The following is a 19230-nucleotide window of genomic DNA, read 5'->3' on the forward strand; positions in this document are numbered from 1 at the left end:
TTCACCTACAGGTACTAGTAGTAAGGTATTGGAATTTTTCTTTATATTGTAGACATATACTTTTAACCAAATATATATGAAATTCATTGATTAACTCTAAATGGCAAAAATATTTCATTTACTTTAACTTCATCATCCATTCATTAATTCTGGTTAGAATCATAAACAGAAATTCTGAGTGTTCTGTTCTTGCCAGCCCCTTTTATTCGACGGCTAGATATTCCAACTTCTAAAATTCCTGGGTTAAATTGGATTTATTAAATCTCTTAATCATGTGATTACTTAAATTGCCACAATAATCATGGTGATCATTAGTCATTTGGCATTGGCTTTTGCCTTGTGCCATTGAGTTCCAGATTTGGTGCTCGTTAATGACGAGGCAAAATGTTCAGGTATGAACGAGCCCTGGATCTTATTATGAATATGGCCGCCCTTACAATCCTAGCTCCCTCAGCATCCTAAAAACCATTCCTGTTGTTATTTAAACTTCTGTAAATGTATTTGTGATCCAAGTACATGGTAAATATTTGTTTTGGATAGATATATTCATTCAGACATTCACCCATTAGTGATTTGATTGAAACACTCTTTTTAAGAATATACATGAAAACATTTGTTAAAAGGTAGCATTTATGGGCTGCTAATTGGCGGTTTGAATGTACATTGTGTATGAGCCGATACAGTACCAGTCACAATTCTTTGACTATACCTGTTTACCTGTTTCACCAGAGAACAATTGATTCAGTGGACCGAATCTAATGTTCTCTGGTGAAACAGGTAGTCAAAGAATTGTGACTGGTAGTGTACATATATTTTCAAATGCAAGGGTTTTGGTAGCTAGACTAGTCAGTCAAAAATCACTATTTGGTTCAAGAGGCTGCACGGGCCTAATCACTAGTGGCAGGCCATAGATATTCATTCGAGCCAACCCATTGCTATTTTTTTTATTTTGATATGGCTGATTGACAAAGTGTATGCATATGATTGTCCATCTAACACCGATTCTATTTTTGGTAATTTCTGAACTTCCTTTTCCCAAATTGGGAAGAAATATCACAAATTTTGGACTATATTTTGACTGGCGGAAGGATTAGGGCTATTTTGCTGTTTGAGGTGATGCATCTGCTCCCCCCGACGATGTCTTCAAACACGCCAATTTATTTTTAAAATGAGCCGGTCGAGGGACCTTTTTCTGGTCAGATATGGATTGCCAGATATATATCCTATCCACTGGTAGTAAACATTCGACCCCCGAATTTCATCCTTATTTTTTATGAATTTTTTAAAGTGCCAATTTAACACACGAGTCTATGGGGAATGAATTAGGCCTGTGATACCTGTACAGGCTGCACGGGCCTAATCACTAGTGGCAGGCCATAGATATTCATTCGAGCCAACCCATTCCTATTTTTTCTATTTTGATATGGCTGATTGACAAAGTGTATGCATATGATTGTCCATCTAACACTGATTCTATTTTTGGTAATTACTGAACTTCCTTTTCCCAAATTGGGAAGAAATATCACCAATTTTGGACTATATTTTTGACTGGCGGAAGGATTAGGGCTATTTTGCTGTTTGAGGTGATGAATCTGCTCCCCCCGACGATGTCTTCAAACACGCCAATTTATTTTTAAAATGAGCCGGTCGAGGGACCCTTTTCTGGTCAGATATGGATTGCCAGATATATATCCTATCCACTGGTAGTAAACATTCGACCCCCGAATTTCATCCTTATTTTTTATGAATTTTTTAAAGTGCCAATTTAACACACGAGTCTATGGGGAATGAATTAGGCCTGTGATACCAAGAAAACGCTCACCAGAGTAGGCATGTGGTAAAATAACTCACCATATCAGACAAGAAGAAAAATGAATATGATATGAATAACATAATACTTGTCATAAAATTTAATTCCATGCACTCAAGATTCATGAAGAACACCAATTGATAGGTAAATACCAGATACAAGATGTCAAATTTCTGATAAAACTGACAGTTTTGACCAAATTTCTGCCAAAGGCATGCATGGCCTTCCTTGCAAAAATATTTGGTTATATCAGTAAGGATAGTAATATTCTTCTGCATACATGCATTTTAATTTTATAAGCTTGTGTTAAGAAAAAGTACTGAAAATATTTGCCTTGCAATATATTCACACCATTAGTCAAGCAAAACTTTCCATAAAGCCTTATAAAACATTCCAAGCTAAAATGACAGCTGCAATACACAATGTAATTGCACTTTAAAATCACTTTGAATGATGTAACGACGTCGTACCATTGTATAGGGAGATAACCCACACCCTCATATACTTGAATGAACTTGCATTCCTAAGCTATTGAAGATTAAATCAATATTTGCTTTATCATATCTGCTATGGATCTCCTAGCATACACTGGACATGGGTATGTTTGCGTCCCCCGCTGCTTGCTCAAATCTAATAGACTGAAACAACTGTCAATAGGGGTCTGTGCCATCCAGAAGAAGATTGGGGGAAAATATTGAAATTCTTTTTTATCCTTTCCTCTATTCAAATATGTGAGGGTGGTGGGGAGAAACAAGTAGGGCAAGAATTGCAAACATATGGACAAAAAAAATATTTGTCAAAATACATGTAACCAACAGGATTGATCAAAACTTTCTCATGGAAATTTTTGCCGGCACCCGATGAATGGAGGACAGTTATACATCGGTATATACCATTTATTTGCCTTCAGTTTAAATAACTATGCAGTGAAAATGACCATGAGAATGTTTTGACATTTGAACAGCCAAAGCCAAAATATCCAAATAACCAGTATTGATAGGTTTTTTTTTAATATAGCAGGAATGGTCAGCATGAAGTCTGACTCCACCCTAACTTTCATGCTAGCTACAATACATGTAGATTAATTGCTTTGCAAACAACGTAAATAATCAACTATAATCCTACAGGAAAAATATGGTTTCTTCAGTTTCATATTACATGTATTATGTGCAGGTATGTGTGGCATTGAGTATTAAACCCCGGGATTAAACCAAAATACAGAATGAATTCAAAATATGAAGTATGAAATAGACCTAGTAAAGAAATACAGGACTTCTTAACCCTTTGAACCCTGAATTATTCGGGGCAATCGTGACCCATACCCTGAATTATTTGCAAATATCGACTACAGTTCCCCAAATCCCATGATTTGAGCCCAAACAGCATCTTCCCCCCCCCCCCCCCATGGTACCCGGCCCAGCTGCAGTTGTTTATAGCTTCATGAAGACCTAGTCTACTGACAAAACTATCTTTAGTGTCTGTGTCTCTAAGTGATTTGTAAATTAATTGATGAAATATTATTGATGATTTTGTACTTTTGTATGATTGTTTCTCTAATACCCACTCTATGGGTGACATGGGAATATATGTCATTGTCATTAGGCTCAAAATCACTTTAAATAAAGTAAGATTTATCAATGGTTCCCCATAATCAGGAGGAGACTTGCCGCATAATATGCCGTGTATTACCGCACATGCTACATGAGCCTCCGCAGTAGAGTAGTACTATATAGGCCTATATTTTTGCAAATTTATATGCTAAAACCTCCCGAAATCAATTTTGACTGAAATTATCTACTGAATATCCCTATACACATACTAAAAAGATGACATCATTTTTTAATACAAGATCATCTGACATTTAGAACCCTTGTCACATTTGCATGGCTTCAGGCTGGTATTCCGGCCTAGCGGGTATTTGCAAGTTCACTGTGAGGCCAGTATTCCGGCCTGTCGGGTTCAACGGGTTAAATTCTATGCTATATATATCTATAATAGTATGTTTTCGGTCACTTTGCACTCAGCATTGTTTGAACAAAAATTGATTCAAACTAAAAGCTATAGAAAGTATACAAAAGCAAATAAATTACACATGGAGCTCCCTTTGAGGTGATTATTGCACTTAGCAACTAACGTACAAAAATTTATTGAAAAGCTGCACGAGTGGACGACTATTTTTAATTTAAGAACTCATGTGGTGAAAAGGAATGATGATTTTAATATCCTTCATTGTTGCAAATGGGCAATGAATTCAAGAAAATTTTACCCCCAAAAAGGCAGGAAAAAACTGTTTATTCAGTATTAAACTTCAATGGCTAATAGCACAATAAGAACTATTCAAATGCATTTTGGGTAATAAAAACTATAATGGCTTTCAAATAACTGCAAGCTACCGACTTGTGCGTGAGAAAGGTGGAAGAAATAGCAACATGGGAAGAATTTAAAATCTCTTTAGGAATTATTTACACTTCAGAAGGTTATTAGAACCCTTTTTCTTTTCTTGCCCTTTTATGTACTTTGTTTACTTTCCCCTCTAATATAACAATGAACTCCTACTCGGCAAAGAGAAGCATGCCAAGCTATACAATTCCTGCTAAAATATTAAAGATACTGCTATGCTGGTAATATTTGTCAATTTGTTCTTTGAACAAAAAAAATATATTTTTCTGAGATTTTTTCTTTTTAATATTCTCAGCTCAAGATGCTTAGAGCATTACATGGGTATGTATACTATTGCTAGAATGCTCCCGAACGAGAAGAGAAACTGTATAAATCTGTGCATCACAGTAGCGAAGGAATTAAAAAGTGACTAACCGACTGATCAACTGACTGACCCAACTCTCTGATCTGGGGCTTATGAAGGCAACATAAACATTTATTTTTAGGCCTTATTTATGTTTCAAACGTGAGATTTTTTTTTTTTAATAAAATGTAAACATATGAATATTGTTGGTAAATAATTCAATAAAATAAAATAATAATAATAACGCAGTTCTTGTATAACGCATATCACATTATGTCATAACGTCCCTTTGCGCTTCCAAAGGACTTGGATATTATTACCCTGGCCTTAGCCCCGAAGCCTTTAACAGCGCAGTGGCATTTAAGGAATAAATTCCTGCCAGGTACCCATTCACCTCACCTGGGTTGAGTGCAGCACAATGTGGATGAATTTCTTGCTGAAGGAAATTACGCCATGGCTGGGATTCAAACCCACGACCCTCTGTTTCAAAGTCAGAAGACTAATCCACTGGGCCACAAAGCTCCACGTGTGGGGATACGTTATTGACCACACGCAAATTTAACTTACCTGATGATTTAGAACAAGCCCCAATGAGATTAAGAACGTTGGCATGACGACCAACTCGACTAAGAACTGAAAGCTCAGCTAGCATCTTCTTCTTGTCTAGCGGGGTGTTATCTGAAGAAAAAAACGCAAAGGAATTTTAATCTATCCAGTTCCTTAGATAAAAGTCAACTTGAGAATAAGACAATCCTATTAAACAGGAGTGTCACTCAGCACCTCTTAAAATTATCCTTGCATACAATCCCACTATAGGAAAGACATTAATGATGAAGAATTACAGAGGAAAAAGTGAGTGATCATGCTGACAGAAAAATACAGAGAGCCTGATGCTTGATTAAGTTCAAATGCTTAAAGGGGAATCCAGCCTTGGCCATAAAATGATGTGTTGGGACGGAGAAAAATAAATTAAACAGAATGGTGAAACTTTGAAATAAATCGGACAAGCAATAAGAAAGTTATGGCTGCTTTAAAATTGAGATCACTGATACTATGTAGATTTCAAATTGGCAACTGGGTAAGTAAATTATGACAAGGGGCAAGGACAACTTTCCCATAGGCCATGTACTTTATTATCAGGGATTTGTGGTTTTCTCCTAAGTACCCATTCCCCTGGGGCAGTAATCTAAATATAACCCAGGTAGTATATTGCTTTATGTCCTCATGGAAGAAAAATATAATTTGAAATAAAACTTTTTAGAAAAATGACATTTTAGCCATAATATGTATTGGAGTACATGGAAGAGTAGTCCTTGCCTTACATCACTATGACATCACATATGCGGCCAATTTGAAGTCTCCATGGGTATAGTGATTACCAATATTTATAACTTTTAAAAATTCAAAACTTTCTTGTTGTTTGCCCAATATTGTTCAAATTTTCACCTATCAACTTGTCTGATTTTTCTTTTCCTTACAAAAACAAGTTTTTATTTGGGTTGGATTCCCCTTTAATTTCACATTCATTTATTTCTAAAGCCCAGCGCACACTATGCGATGCACTAAGATCTGATTGCAACAAGTTGCCAATCCCATATCAGTGCAGTCACATTGCAGGCCAGCGCAAACATTGCAACAGCTCTGCAGCGCGCTGCATCTCACGGCGCCTTTTTTTAGCGTGTATGTTGTCTGCGCTGCAGAAGTGCAGCTACTGGGCCATGACGTCATCATCTAAGGACAAATCTGATTGGTCAAAATTAGCAAAATCGCATAAAAATCACAGTAAAGATTTGACATGTCAAAGGTATGAAATTTGGTCTGCGATTCTACTGCAACAAAGCGGGTCACAGTTGCAGGGTGCTGTAGGTTGGCGCACCCTCTTTGATTTTATTGCAATAGCAATGCACAGTGTGTGCTGGGCATTAAATGATGACATTCCTTACTTCTCAAGGTCACAACCACATTCAATCTTCTTGAATTTGATTTAATTAGTTACAATTCAGATGATTTTATATGATGCAAGGAGAGTCAAACAACAGTCAATATTATTGGAGCAAAAAGGTGTTTTAAAGTTTACTTATGCTCTGATACACAAAATAATATGTGACATAGGTGTGATTTAAGCATACAAAACACATTAAAAAATTGATGAAAAATAACAGTTTTGTATTACTTTATGAAACAGTTTTATGTGTCACCATCATTATGCAATAAGTGAACTTTGATGTCACTACATCATATTTTGTTTTGCATCTTATTACTTCAAATAACAATTTTTGAATTATTTGCTCCAAAAATGTTAAACATATGATTGACCACTTATTTAATTTGTTAGATAATTGCTCAAAACTTATTTTCTTAGAAAAGATCATTATATAAATAATATGAAACAAGTGACATCTAAATGATTTTTCTATTATTGTGTTAGATACGATGTACAGAAAGTTCTCAAAAGTAATTTTGTTCCAAAATTGATTTTATAAATGAAACAAAACAATATCTACATTTTTTTCTATAATAAAATATAAGTGGGGACATACAATTATCAGCTTACTGATTACATATTCATGACAACACTTCTCTGAAAAATCCTTATTTTTCAAACAATCTTGATGAATTTTTCATTGTTTCACTTGTTGATATTATTCTACTTTTGGCAAGAATAATTTTTCAATATCCTTTTAAAGCAAAATATTTATTATAGTCATAATCTTACAGCTTTGTACAGCAACTACAACAAATGTAGACCTGCTATAAGGCACATACTTTTTCACTAAATGGTACACATGTAACACATAAGAAACTAAACATTTTCCTTTAAATATTGTCATAATAATTCACTATGTCTATGCCTTTGACTACAAACTGTTTGAAAGTGTAAAACATCTTTGGGGAAAAACACATTTTATTCTGAGGGAGTAATTAATTTATGACATAAACTTGTAAATAAATGACTCAAATCTAACAAATGCAGGAAAAAAATTCTGCACCTTTTAAATAAGTATTTCAGACTGAAATTAAAATCCTTAAAAAACATCACGAGCATTACTCATTCATTCTTACACGCCCAACAATGTTGACATACTTTTCACTCCACCAAATGTTTTGTCAATAAATATTTCTTTTAAGCCTTCCTGCATGGCTATTATGTGCACTGAAAAGATCTAATCAGGGAGAATGATTTTTTTCCTTTTCTATTACATTACAAACAAATAATATTTCTCAATTTCCTCATTTCTGCTAGTGCTCCAAATGCATTTATATGTTTGTCATTATAACAATTCTACATGGAACTCCACATCCTATATTCAGAACTCTGGTCTTGGGCTCTGTAACACATGTAACTTAAATGTGAAGTCCACCCCAGAGAAATGTTGATTGGAATCAATAGAGAAAAACCAAACAAGTATAACAGTGACAATTTCATCAATATCAGATGCAAAATAGGAAAGTTATATTTTTAAGTTTCACTCATGTTTCACGATTATAGCGATTATATGCACAATTCAGTCATATGCAGATGAGAAAGTCTATGATGTCCCTCACTCACTAAATTTTGCTTTTTATTGTTTGAATCATACAATATTTTTAATTTTACACGTATGAAAATAAGGACCAACTTGACTGAACTATCAAATGTTAGTAATTCCACATGTTCAGGAGGGACTAAAACTTTATTTCACAGGATAATGAGAAAATTATAATTATAGTGAGGTGGTGTCACCAGACCCCTCATTTGCATACTGTCTAGGATGTGCATATAACTTTTTTGTGAAATTAGGCAAAATTTTAAAGTGTCATAACTTTCTTATTTTAATGAAATTTCAGTGTTATGCTTCTTGGATTTTTTTTCTATTTTTTTTGTTGGGGTGGACTTGTTGTCTGATGTTTATGATTGACTGCATTTTGTGATCAATGGAAACGATCATCAAAATTTGTTCTATGATCAATTGATAAGTTTTTTGTTTCTTTGCATGTTCATAATTATCTTTTTATACAAAATAACTTGATCTCATGATTCATTCAAAGGAACTTTCTGGTCTGTGAATAGATATTCATATAAAGCTACATTACGTTGTGCATCTAGGTGTATATGCATGTACGGTTTGTCTTTACAATTTTTTTTTTTTACCTTTCTAAAAGCTGTCACATTTCCTTTTTTACAGGCAAGACAGTCCAGGATATAGCCAAGACTTGAGAAAATTGTAACATGGCTATTCAAAGACTTTTCAACTTCTTCTTCTGCATGCTTATTTTTATAGTCTCCAAAGTCTGGTGAATACTCACAATAATTTTAAAAATTAGGTCAAAGCTGTTGCCAATAAAAGATTAATATGATACTATAAGCTTGATTTTACATCCTGTTATTAGGTTGAATAGAGTTGTAATTTGTATTTAAAATATAGGCATGCCATTGCATTCCATTTCGTCTGTGAACCAATCACTTCACACAATAAGGAAAATATTTCTCTTGAATCATCAAGGTCTAGTAAACAGGATTATCCATGATGTGCAGTAAAGAAAGGCCTCTTGAAGTGCTTTTTTTTATCAAAGCAAAATCTGGGTCCCATATTACACAAAAGTAAGCGATTAATCGTAAGTTTGATTTTCACTATCCACTATACATTGTAGTCAATGCAATCAATCATAGAAAAAATGTCCAATGTTAATTGGTAAGCTTTGTGTTACAGGGGGGGCCACTTACATTGACGAGTGGATACCATGCGCGACCCAAAAAACACGTAAAAAGGATGTCTTTTTCAAGGGCACGTTACCTACGTAACGTGATAAGGGTGTCAAAAACACAAAAATAATGAAAAAAGGGTATCTATTTCGCTAAGAAATTATGTGTTTAGGGTAAAATTTCCGGGGATGATAAAACAAAATTAAAATGTTTTATGAAGGATGTCCTTTTTGCCCCAACACTACGTGTTTAGAGTCCGAACATTACGTCAAACCCCCGTTTGAGAACGTACCGCAGTTCAGATTGCAAACTGCGGTATTTCACCCCATTTTGCATTTGAAAATCTAAAACATCATTTCCAAGCCCAGGGGGGCCGTTTCATAAAGCTGTTCGTAAGTTAAGAGCGACTTAAAGAGCGACTGGTGATTATCGCCAATGGTGTGTACCATTTACCGCAAGACAGGATCACCAGTCGCTCTTAACTTACGAACAGCTTTATGAAACACCCGCCTGATCAACCCCGCTTGGCCAGGTAATCCCCGCTGTCTAAATTTCACCTCCACAGGCCAGATTATGAGCGTTGAGCCAAGGACGAAATGATAAACAACAGCTGTGCTATTACGTAAGACTTCTCTGCCTGTAGTAGGACCTTCTGAATGAAATTATTGTATTCGATATTTAATCACGTTTTCAAAGGCATATTGTATTCAGAAATTCAATGTTAGTTCATTTTTAATTTCGAACGAAGAAAATCGACCTCGAAATAAGGAAAGTAAGCGAATAGAAATGACGTCATGCTTACCGGGTCCGCACTCAGCGCTGCGCATGCATCCCATCGTGTGTGGCCCCCTGCTGTGACTGTATATGCCGGGCTGTTGTGTTATCTTCGGACCGAGGTCAAGAAACAGGTGTTTTGATACTTACATTGCATGCTTGGGGCAGTAGGGTTTGTCGTACTTGGAGAAAAGAATTTATTGCAAGGGAAACTGGGGTATAGTGTTCTCAAATGGAGGTTTTTCGTCATGATTGCATGAGGTGTGAAAGGTGGGGTCGTACTAAACCAAAATTGATGTGTAAAGGTAAACCAACGACCGAAGGACCCGTGACATAACAAAATATTCCTGTACTTGTTTAGGGGTTCATTTCAGGGAATACTTGCCAAGAGTATCGTTTTGTTCCCAATACTTGTTAAGGGGTGCATTTTCAGAATACGTTTTTAGGGTGCTTTTCGAGACCCCATGGTCGCGCATGGTATCCACTCGTCAATGGAAGTGCCCCCCCCCCCCCCCCCCCGGGTTACAGGCCCCTGGTCTTCATCTTGTTTTTTGTAAATCAGGATGTATCAACACGTAATTCATAATAATGGGCCATAAATGTAACTCTTAATAAATACATTAATACAGAGTTTTATGGACATTATTGATGGACATTTACAACTGGAAAGCTTAACAGCTAGAATGAAGTACTTTACATGTTCAATTTGCCTATAATCAACTTGAAGATTCATTCTTTAATGTGATTTCAAGTCAGTGAAATCAGGTGACTTCATTATAGTCAAATACTGAAAATGCAGTTATCAAAATGATTAATGGACAAGAAAAATTAAATTTTAGACAATTTATCATAAAATTATGAGACAGATACACAGATACTGCTCAGTTAATCTAATATCTCTTAATATGATGCGAGCTACACTGTATAGGCCTGTACAATAAAACCTGTCAAAATGATTACGCACAAATCTAGGAGTGGAGTATTTGGCATTTTTGCTCAAATTTAAATATGTAGGCCTACATGAACATCTTTTCTAACAAATTTCATTTGAAGACAAATGAATTAAATACTTTGAAATACAGTCATACTTTGTAAATAGGCCTCTCAAATATTTTTTATTCTTAATTGAAAATAATACATGGATTAGATTTTGGCACTTCATAGGCCAATCATCCAGGAAGTCACACACAACTTATGAACAGCTTCCCTGGTAATATATAGCAACAACCTGCCAATCAAAGAACAGCTGTTTCAGATAATATTTAGCTCTATAAAAAGGCAATTTTCAGAAAGTATATCAATAGAAAAAAATTGTTAAATATAATCATATTGGTCTAGGGTCCATTTTTACAATGGATATGTCATTACTATATGGCAACTACCATGGTAACAGGGCTAATCAACCAATCACAATCAAGGTTACCCCATGGTAGCTGCTATAATTGCAATGTTACTATAGTTGTTACTCCTATATGGAACCATGGTAAAACAAAACAGAATAGACTTACCTCTTTGTTTCTTTACATCAACAGCCAGGCTTTGATTTCCGATGAAAACCTTGCCAAAGTAGACCTCTCCAAATCGTCCATACTGCTTGCTATTTCCTACAACCAGCCTTTCCCTTGGTATCTCCCAGAAAGCTGGCCCCTGTGTACTCCTATCAGATCCTAGAGCCATGGCGGAGACAGATGGAGGTGAAGGCGGTCCACCCTGGATCTCAAAGTCATACGCCACATTATCCTGCGAACGAGATATAGTACTAGAATGAGCAGAGGAAATCTTGTGCTTGGACTTGCGTCCAAAGACTTTGGAGAGAGATCCCTTCTTGCCCGGGAACCGTCGGAAAATGTTGAGGCTCTGGAGAGAGGAGCTGCGCTTCATGGTACCATTAGTCCCGTTGTTGTTTCCGTTCATCATAGGATGGGTTCCGTTCTCTGGCATAGAGGCAGAGTCATCAACTGTCATTTCAACGTCAAACGACTGGTGCCAGGAACCGTTTTCTCTTCTGGAGGATCTCTGAGACATGGTGCCAAATTAGCCTCAAGCACACGTCAGACGATCTCCAGTTACACACCTCCAAAGAGGGGACAAGTGTACACACACTTCACTTTCTTAACAACCGTGAGAACCGACAAGTTCACTCCAAACAAAGTAACTCCTCACTCGATCACGGCGATTTCGATCAAAAGGGATCAAAAGCAACAGCTTCGTAATCCTTTCAGAATGATGTTATATGACTCCAATCCCATCATAAATCAAACTTTCAATCAACATCGACCAACTTGTGGTTCCTGTATCCTGACATGAAGTTTATGTCCACACACCCATGCTAAATACAACCAGTAAAATAGCCTGCGTTCTGTAAACCCGACATTCTGAGAGAGAGAATTTGCACCCCAATAACAATCCCGAATATTGATGCTGGATGAACGAAAAAAGCTGTAGCCTCAAGCAGTTAGTGCATTATTATACGATTGTCACGGATAAGTAATCACTCCTGTAGTCGAACTACTGGGTTAATTTACCTATGCTCCCTCTCTCCCTCTCTCTCACTCTTTCTCTCTCTCTCTCTCTCTCTTTCTCTCTCTGCATGATCTCTTCCGAAGGTCTCTATTGTTCTTAAACAATAGAGGCCCCAAGACAGTTTGCATTTGAGGAATGGCAGGGGAGGACAAAATAGTCAACACAGAATGAAGGCTTGTAAAATGATGTCATAACTCTGCATTTAAATCTTTTATGGAGCTGTAATGATAATAGTACTACAAGCAATCAATGCAGATGCACATTTATATGTTAATCTATGTTTCTAAAGAGTGTTAGAGAATGATACATGATGGCAAGAATTAGATCACATGAACCAGATCACAGAGTGACATTTAATTTTAATAAACATTTGAAATTCCATAATAAGTTTAAAAAACTTTAGTTACTAAACAATCTAATGATAGTATACTATCAACATATCTCTCTAAAACAGGTTTCATTCATTTTTGGGGGTTTTTCTCACAAATTGTGAGAAAAACATTCCCATTAAATCTTTAAAGCTTGTCTACATCCAACTTAAGTGTATTGACCCTTTTTCTTCCATATATTCTTCATTAAAATTCTTTGTGTTGCGTAATGGACATGGCACAACAAGTGCATTTTCTTTACAACTGCTCAATACAATTGATCTGGCTGTTAAATATGTCTCATTATAAACTCTGCAAGAAATGTTTGAATACTATAATTTGTGCGCTGCTTTAAAATATCATTTGTCCCAACATGACGTATGTTACAACATTTCCCATTTACTGATGATTACTGATTAATTGTATGTATGATCGGTAATTAATTATGTCTATTACAAAAGTGCACCTTTTTCACAACAGCATGCCCAGAAACAATATTTTTCTATTGCACTTGTTCAGATTTTCAGGAAATATAACTATGTCTCATAATTCATGTACATAATTATATAATATTGACTGGCCTTGAGGGGAACATAAAATATGTCGCCCGCAACAGAATCATATTGGCTCGAGTCTTTAGACGAGGGCAATATGGTTCTTTTAAGGGCGACATATTTGATGTTTCCGGAAAGAAGAGCCAGTCAATATTATTATTATTACCTAAAGCTGTACAACGTGTAATTCAAGCCACTACTCGGAACAATTTATATGCCTGTTCGCTTATCACTACTTCTGATTTCAGGTTATTCACGACCTTAGCGAAGTAACCTTTAATAAGCAATTGTGACGTAATTGTTACCTTGCAGTCGCGCATCATGCATGGTGCACACATACACTCTGTCTCAATGCGTAGAAATCTTGCGCTTGTGTTACGTTTGTGTGTGCACTGGCCGCGCCGCGCATTGTCTACAATGCGCTGTATTTTGTTTCATAACCTGGTTCCAGCCAGATTTCTGAAATACTGAAATAAGCGACCAAAATCGGCTCCTACTGCGCAAGCGCATTAGCATAAATATGGCAAATATTGCCCTCTATTTTGTGCAGGATTCCTATGGGCAAAGCCCGGGGAGGGCAACATGGCAAATGTTCCCCTCGTTGGTCTCGGATTGAAAGTAGCGAGCGAAATATGACTTTTCTTTATCTGCAAAAAATGCCTTGTATAATATCACATATTTTTACAAAAAAAGTTCCTTAGTTATATTCCTTCACTCTGTACAGGTACATTTAATTTCCATCTGTAAATTAGAAATGGAAATTTCCACACCCAATAGTTGCAAAATTCATGAAAATGACACTGACCTGGGCCCCGTAACACAAAGCTTTGCGATGAATAGCAAATATGAAAGAACGCTTCTGATTGATTCCTGGACCAGTATTTTTAGCCAAATGGGCATGTAACAATAATCTTGATTGGTCAGATCATATAGTGATTGATCGCTAATCTTAGTGTTATGCTCCCCTGAACACAGTATATTGATTCAAACCTTAAGTTTGTATCTGCTTCTTGTTACAAAGGATTATTATTTATGTATTTTTATATATTCATTTTAAGTGAAATATGTTATTTGATAATAAACTGCACATCTTCCATGACCCAGACTCCAAGAGTCACTGTATCACAATGAATCCTAGACCAATAAAACTGGATGGGCCAAGGCCTATTTCCAATAATAACAAAATATATTGTCCCACACTTTTTGAACGACTATAAAATGCCAATTAGGGTAAAATTGCAGTTCTGTAATAGTGTATACATGTTTGTTTCTCCAGACAATAAAGACTGCAATCCATGATATAAATCTATTTTACTGAAAACAAATATATCTGAATTCTGTATGACCGAAAGCTTATAGCTCAGCTATGTTTCAATTGACTAATCAATTGTTAATTTCAGTTACTATTATCAGAGCTGCTGAAATCATGAAGAAATCTGATTGGAAGGTAGATATTTTTTTCACATATTTTTTTTAATTGGCCGGCCAAGAAACAAGGTCCATGCCTATTCATGGACCAAAAATACAACTGCCCTAGCGTTTTACAAGAAAAAAAGTATACACGTACACGTACATGTACATGTAGGTATTGACCAATGAATTGAATGGATAAAAAAAATATTCTGAGTTTAAAGCCCATTTTTTTATTATTAGTCAAAGCATAATATTACCTTTTCAGAACTTTGATAGCCAAATAGTAATCTCAAAGACTCAAATACATTTCAATATCTGTAAGAAATAGTTTGAACAATACCAAACTGTACCAGCCTTTGCAGCCCATGCAATAACTTTTATTTGTTATATTACACAAGTGGTGGTAATGAATTCTTGAAAGAGATAAGAGGACAGAAAGCTTAAGGTCTTCTCCAAGAGACCTGACATTTACCAAGGCAGAGAGCACTGAGACCCAGGACCAAAATCCAATTGAAACCAGTTGGATTTCCAACTGGTTTCAAATGGTTTCAATTGGTTTCAACTGGTTTCAATTGGTTTTAACTGGAATACACCAATTTCCAGTTGAAACCAATTGGAACCAGTCGGGCAACTGGAAATCCTAACTGGAACCAGTTGAGTAACTGGAAATGTCTCCCAACTGGAAATGACTTCTAACTGGAACCAGTTGGGTAACTGGAAATCCTAACTGGAACCAGTTGGGTAACTGGAAATCCTAACTGGAACCAGTTGGATAAATGGAAATGACTTGTAACTGGAAAGTTGGGTGACTGGAAATGACTTCTACATTAATTGGAACCAGTTGGGTAACTGGAAATGTCTCCCACTGGAAATGACTTCTAACTTGAACCAGTTGGGTAACTGGAAATCCTAATTGGATCCCCCACCCCCATGATTATTCAAATAGTAGAGAAAAGAAGAAAAAATACAAATAAAAAAAGGGAGGAAAGGGAAGACAAAAGGAAAAATATTTAAAAGAAATTTTAGGTCTAGGCCTACATGATGTCACAAAATTTTACACATCTCCCCCCCCCCCATCAAAATATCCTGGCGCTGCCCCTGATCACACCCCCTCAACCAAAACTTTTCTAAAGGTTTATTGTCAGAGTTGGATGGGTGCCTTGGGATGGGAGTGTCCCCACACAGAAGTTTATTAGTGATGATCTGTGACATGCTTCCAACGGCTGAATTCCTTTCTTTTGTCAAAGAGAGGTGCAGGCGAGGTGTATGTCCCCAAGAGTTTAATAGTCTGTTTTATCACTGACATCTCACAGCCCATTGGATCTCTTTGTTATCAGAAAATTTACACCATTTAAGGCATTGTTAAGTTGGTATAAATGACAACAATAAGCAATTTCTCAATGACCTCGTTAAAAGTGCACTCAGGCCAGGGATAAGATAAACAAAAACAAAATTGATGCTCTATTTACACAGGAAATCCTTGATAATGCACTGGCACTATCTTTTGACTCGAATTAGCAAAATCATATTGAACAGGGTGATTTATGAAAAGGGAACAAAATTACAATTAACACGTCTTGTTTCTCATTTCTCCCTTTGTTAGTTCTATTGATCATGCTCTACTAATCAAAACACATGAAAATTCATCTTTCCAACATCCATTACTAATTGGCATGTATCATCATCATCAATCACAGTAAAATAAAGAATGAAATTCAATGAAAAAACCCCACTAAATAGAGAATTCATATATTATCAAAGTATCAATAAAGGCCATTTCCATAAATAAACATCTTAATGTGCCATTTTTTTTGCAAGAGCAAATGTCAGGGCCTCATAGCAAGAGAGTGACGACCTTCAAATGGTAGGTACCATGGTAACAACACTTTACAGCCAATCAAAATCAAGCATTTCATGGTAGCTACTGTTGGATGGCAAAGTTACCATAAATATACTTTTATGCAATGAGGCCCAGGTCTCTTTATTGATAACTATCTTATAAAAACTTCTGCAAAGCATTCCTATATATTGATGTTTTTCAGATCAAAGATTTGGGACCTGTTGCATAAAAGTGACAATACCGTATTCTCCCTTGTTTTCAATTTTATTCTGGTGCTGTCGTGGGATGGCGACACAGCTCTATAAATGCATTCACCGTAGAAAAGTTATCCCGGCAGTCCCGGGATAAATTTTGTGTACCCATTCACACTGCAGCAGGTGATTTTTATGACCAATGTTACAAAACACGTCGGCTTGTGACCCCGTGAGTGACCGGACTCTGATACACCATAAACACTTGAGCGCGGGGTTGTATGAAATCCTCTAACCACTCGACTCTCAATCAAAATACATGACCTATTTTAGTTAACTAAGAAATTAAGGAGCTATCTTTTCTTTACGTTTTGCTATTATTCTCATTATATTTGAGATGCAGAGAACAAATCGTAATTTATTGCTTTATTATGTCAAAGAGCAAGACTCATTCCATGAGAAAACGAAAAGAAAGTGGCAACGAAGAAGAAGTTATCTCCACAGACATTATGTAGAATACACTGGAAATTAAACATATCACGAGTGGTTTATCTCGGTGTTGTAGCGGTGTGCATGTCTTCACACTGACGGAACACCGCAACAGTCGCAGGGCTGTCCCGCTGTTATCACTATGGCTTGCCTTGCAAAAGTTTCTTGCTGAGTTATAGCGAGGCGAGGTTATCCTCGGGGTAGTGTATTACGGGTCTGAGAATTCACACCGAAGGCGACGCTGCTACAGTCTCAAACAGTCAGAGACCTGTAGCGTTGTTTGAGGCCAGTGTGAAGACAGTATATATACAAATGCCATCACATTGGGTTATCACGTCCGGTCAGGAAATCGCGTAACCCGACCAATCAAGAAAAGGACCCCTAAATTCCAGAAAGGTTAAGTCCACTTTATCCAACCCTTTGAATACCGGTACTTTGCTTAAAATTTTCACAAAACATTAGATAAATTGGACCTGAACATTATATTTGACAAATAATTTTACAAAGCATTTGGTAAACTGAACCAAACATTTAAGGAATTTAGGGGGCCCTTTTCTCGAATGGTTGGGTTAGGCAATTTCCTGAGCGGAAGTGATAACCTGATGTGATGAATGAAGCCACTAACAATTATGGTAACTTTGCTATCCAATAGTAACATCAATGAAAATTCTTGATCTTGATTGTCTGTTGAGCATTAAATGTTACCAAAGCAGTAACCATTGAATGGCAAAATTAATAACTTGTATGCAACAGCGAGGGCACTGGTCCCGCACTGGTATGTGCTTGTTCACTCATGGGGAAAACAACTCAGCAACAATGGGATCATAGAATAAATGTTGCAAATTTACGTAGGAGACATTAATGCTTGTCTACAAAATACTGCAAACCAATTTATTTTTTTTAACAATTTCATCGCCTGGCCTGGCCTCTTGTTGAGTTTCAATGACAAATTTTCTCTGAGCCAATCAGGTGGAAGGATTTCAGTAACTTATAACACATAGTAAAAATCGCTGACTATTTTTGTCATGAATTACTCGATCCTGAGATGGATAAACTTATCACATTGATGCTATGTCAATGATTTCATGGATTTCTATGTTCAACTCTCGATATCTTTAAAAAAGATTGGCGTTTTGTTCTCACCATGCAAACACTTTGTGTAACACTATTGAGCTTTGTCTATCACATCTGAAGGAGGATGTATCTCTACATCCCTGTACTTGCTTGGTCTTTACATAGTAGGTAGGTCCATTAGACACCAAAAATAAAATGCCTAGCAAGACTCTGCAAAATCATTAGAATAGAAGTTGATTTATGTAATCCTTTCTCACACTTACCTTCATAGGAGTATTGGTTCAACTGGACCCCATCAATGATGAAGGCAACAAAGAGAATAATACAGAACTGAACCAGACTATTGTTGGTATAGCTTTCATCAGGTTATGATATATTGATACAATTGTTTATTAGCTGAAAAGGGTTTTGTGATGGAGAATTCATGGATACAATAGCCTGCTATTCACTGACTCCCTGACGTCAGTGACTTTGCTGGGTCCTACAATGCCCGAGAAACTGCTCTGAACTCCGCACAGGTAGATAGTAATCAATATTGCCCTCTGCTAATGTGTATGCATGGGTTATTTCCTTCCACACATGAACTTCAATTCATTTTGCAAATTACAGAGACTTGCAAATCAATGATCATAATGCATGGTGTAAGACGATCCATGTGTAAGAGTTTATACACCAGAATCAAATTGTGATCTTCATAGTATCTTGTTTTACAATGGAATGTCTCTTATACAATATAGATATTATTATCATTATCCTGTTAAACTGTA

The 19230-nt window shown here is 36.3% G+C and overlaps 1 protein-coding gene across 2 annotated transcripts in view; it reads right to left on the bottom strand.

The window, feature by feature from the left end:
* Positions 1–12412, bottom strand: part of LOC129272132 (uncharacterized) — a 42028-nt gene extending 29616 nt beyond the window's left edge. For both annotated transcript variants that reach the window (XM_064106344.1, XM_064106343.1), the window contains exons 1-2: positions 11520–12412; positions 5121–5231 (exon numbers count right to left, since the gene is read on the bottom strand). In XM_064106344.1, the coding sequence (XP_063962414.1) occupies positions 5121–5231; positions 11520–12036 (628 nt within the window). In that variant the 5' untranslated portion in view covers positions 12037–12412. The remainder of the gene's footprint in view (positions 1–5120; positions 5232–11519) is intronic.
* Positions 12413–19230: the final 6818 nt, after the last annotated feature.

The sequence above is a fragment of the Lytechinus pictus genome, chromosome 11 (genome assembly GCF_037042905.1).
Source record: "Lytechinus pictus isolate F3 Inbred chromosome 11, Lp3.0, whole genome shotgun sequence".
Classification (NCBI taxonomy): domain Eukaryota; kingdom Metazoa; phylum Echinodermata; class Echinoidea; order Temnopleuroida; family Toxopneustidae; genus Lytechinus; species Lytechinus pictus.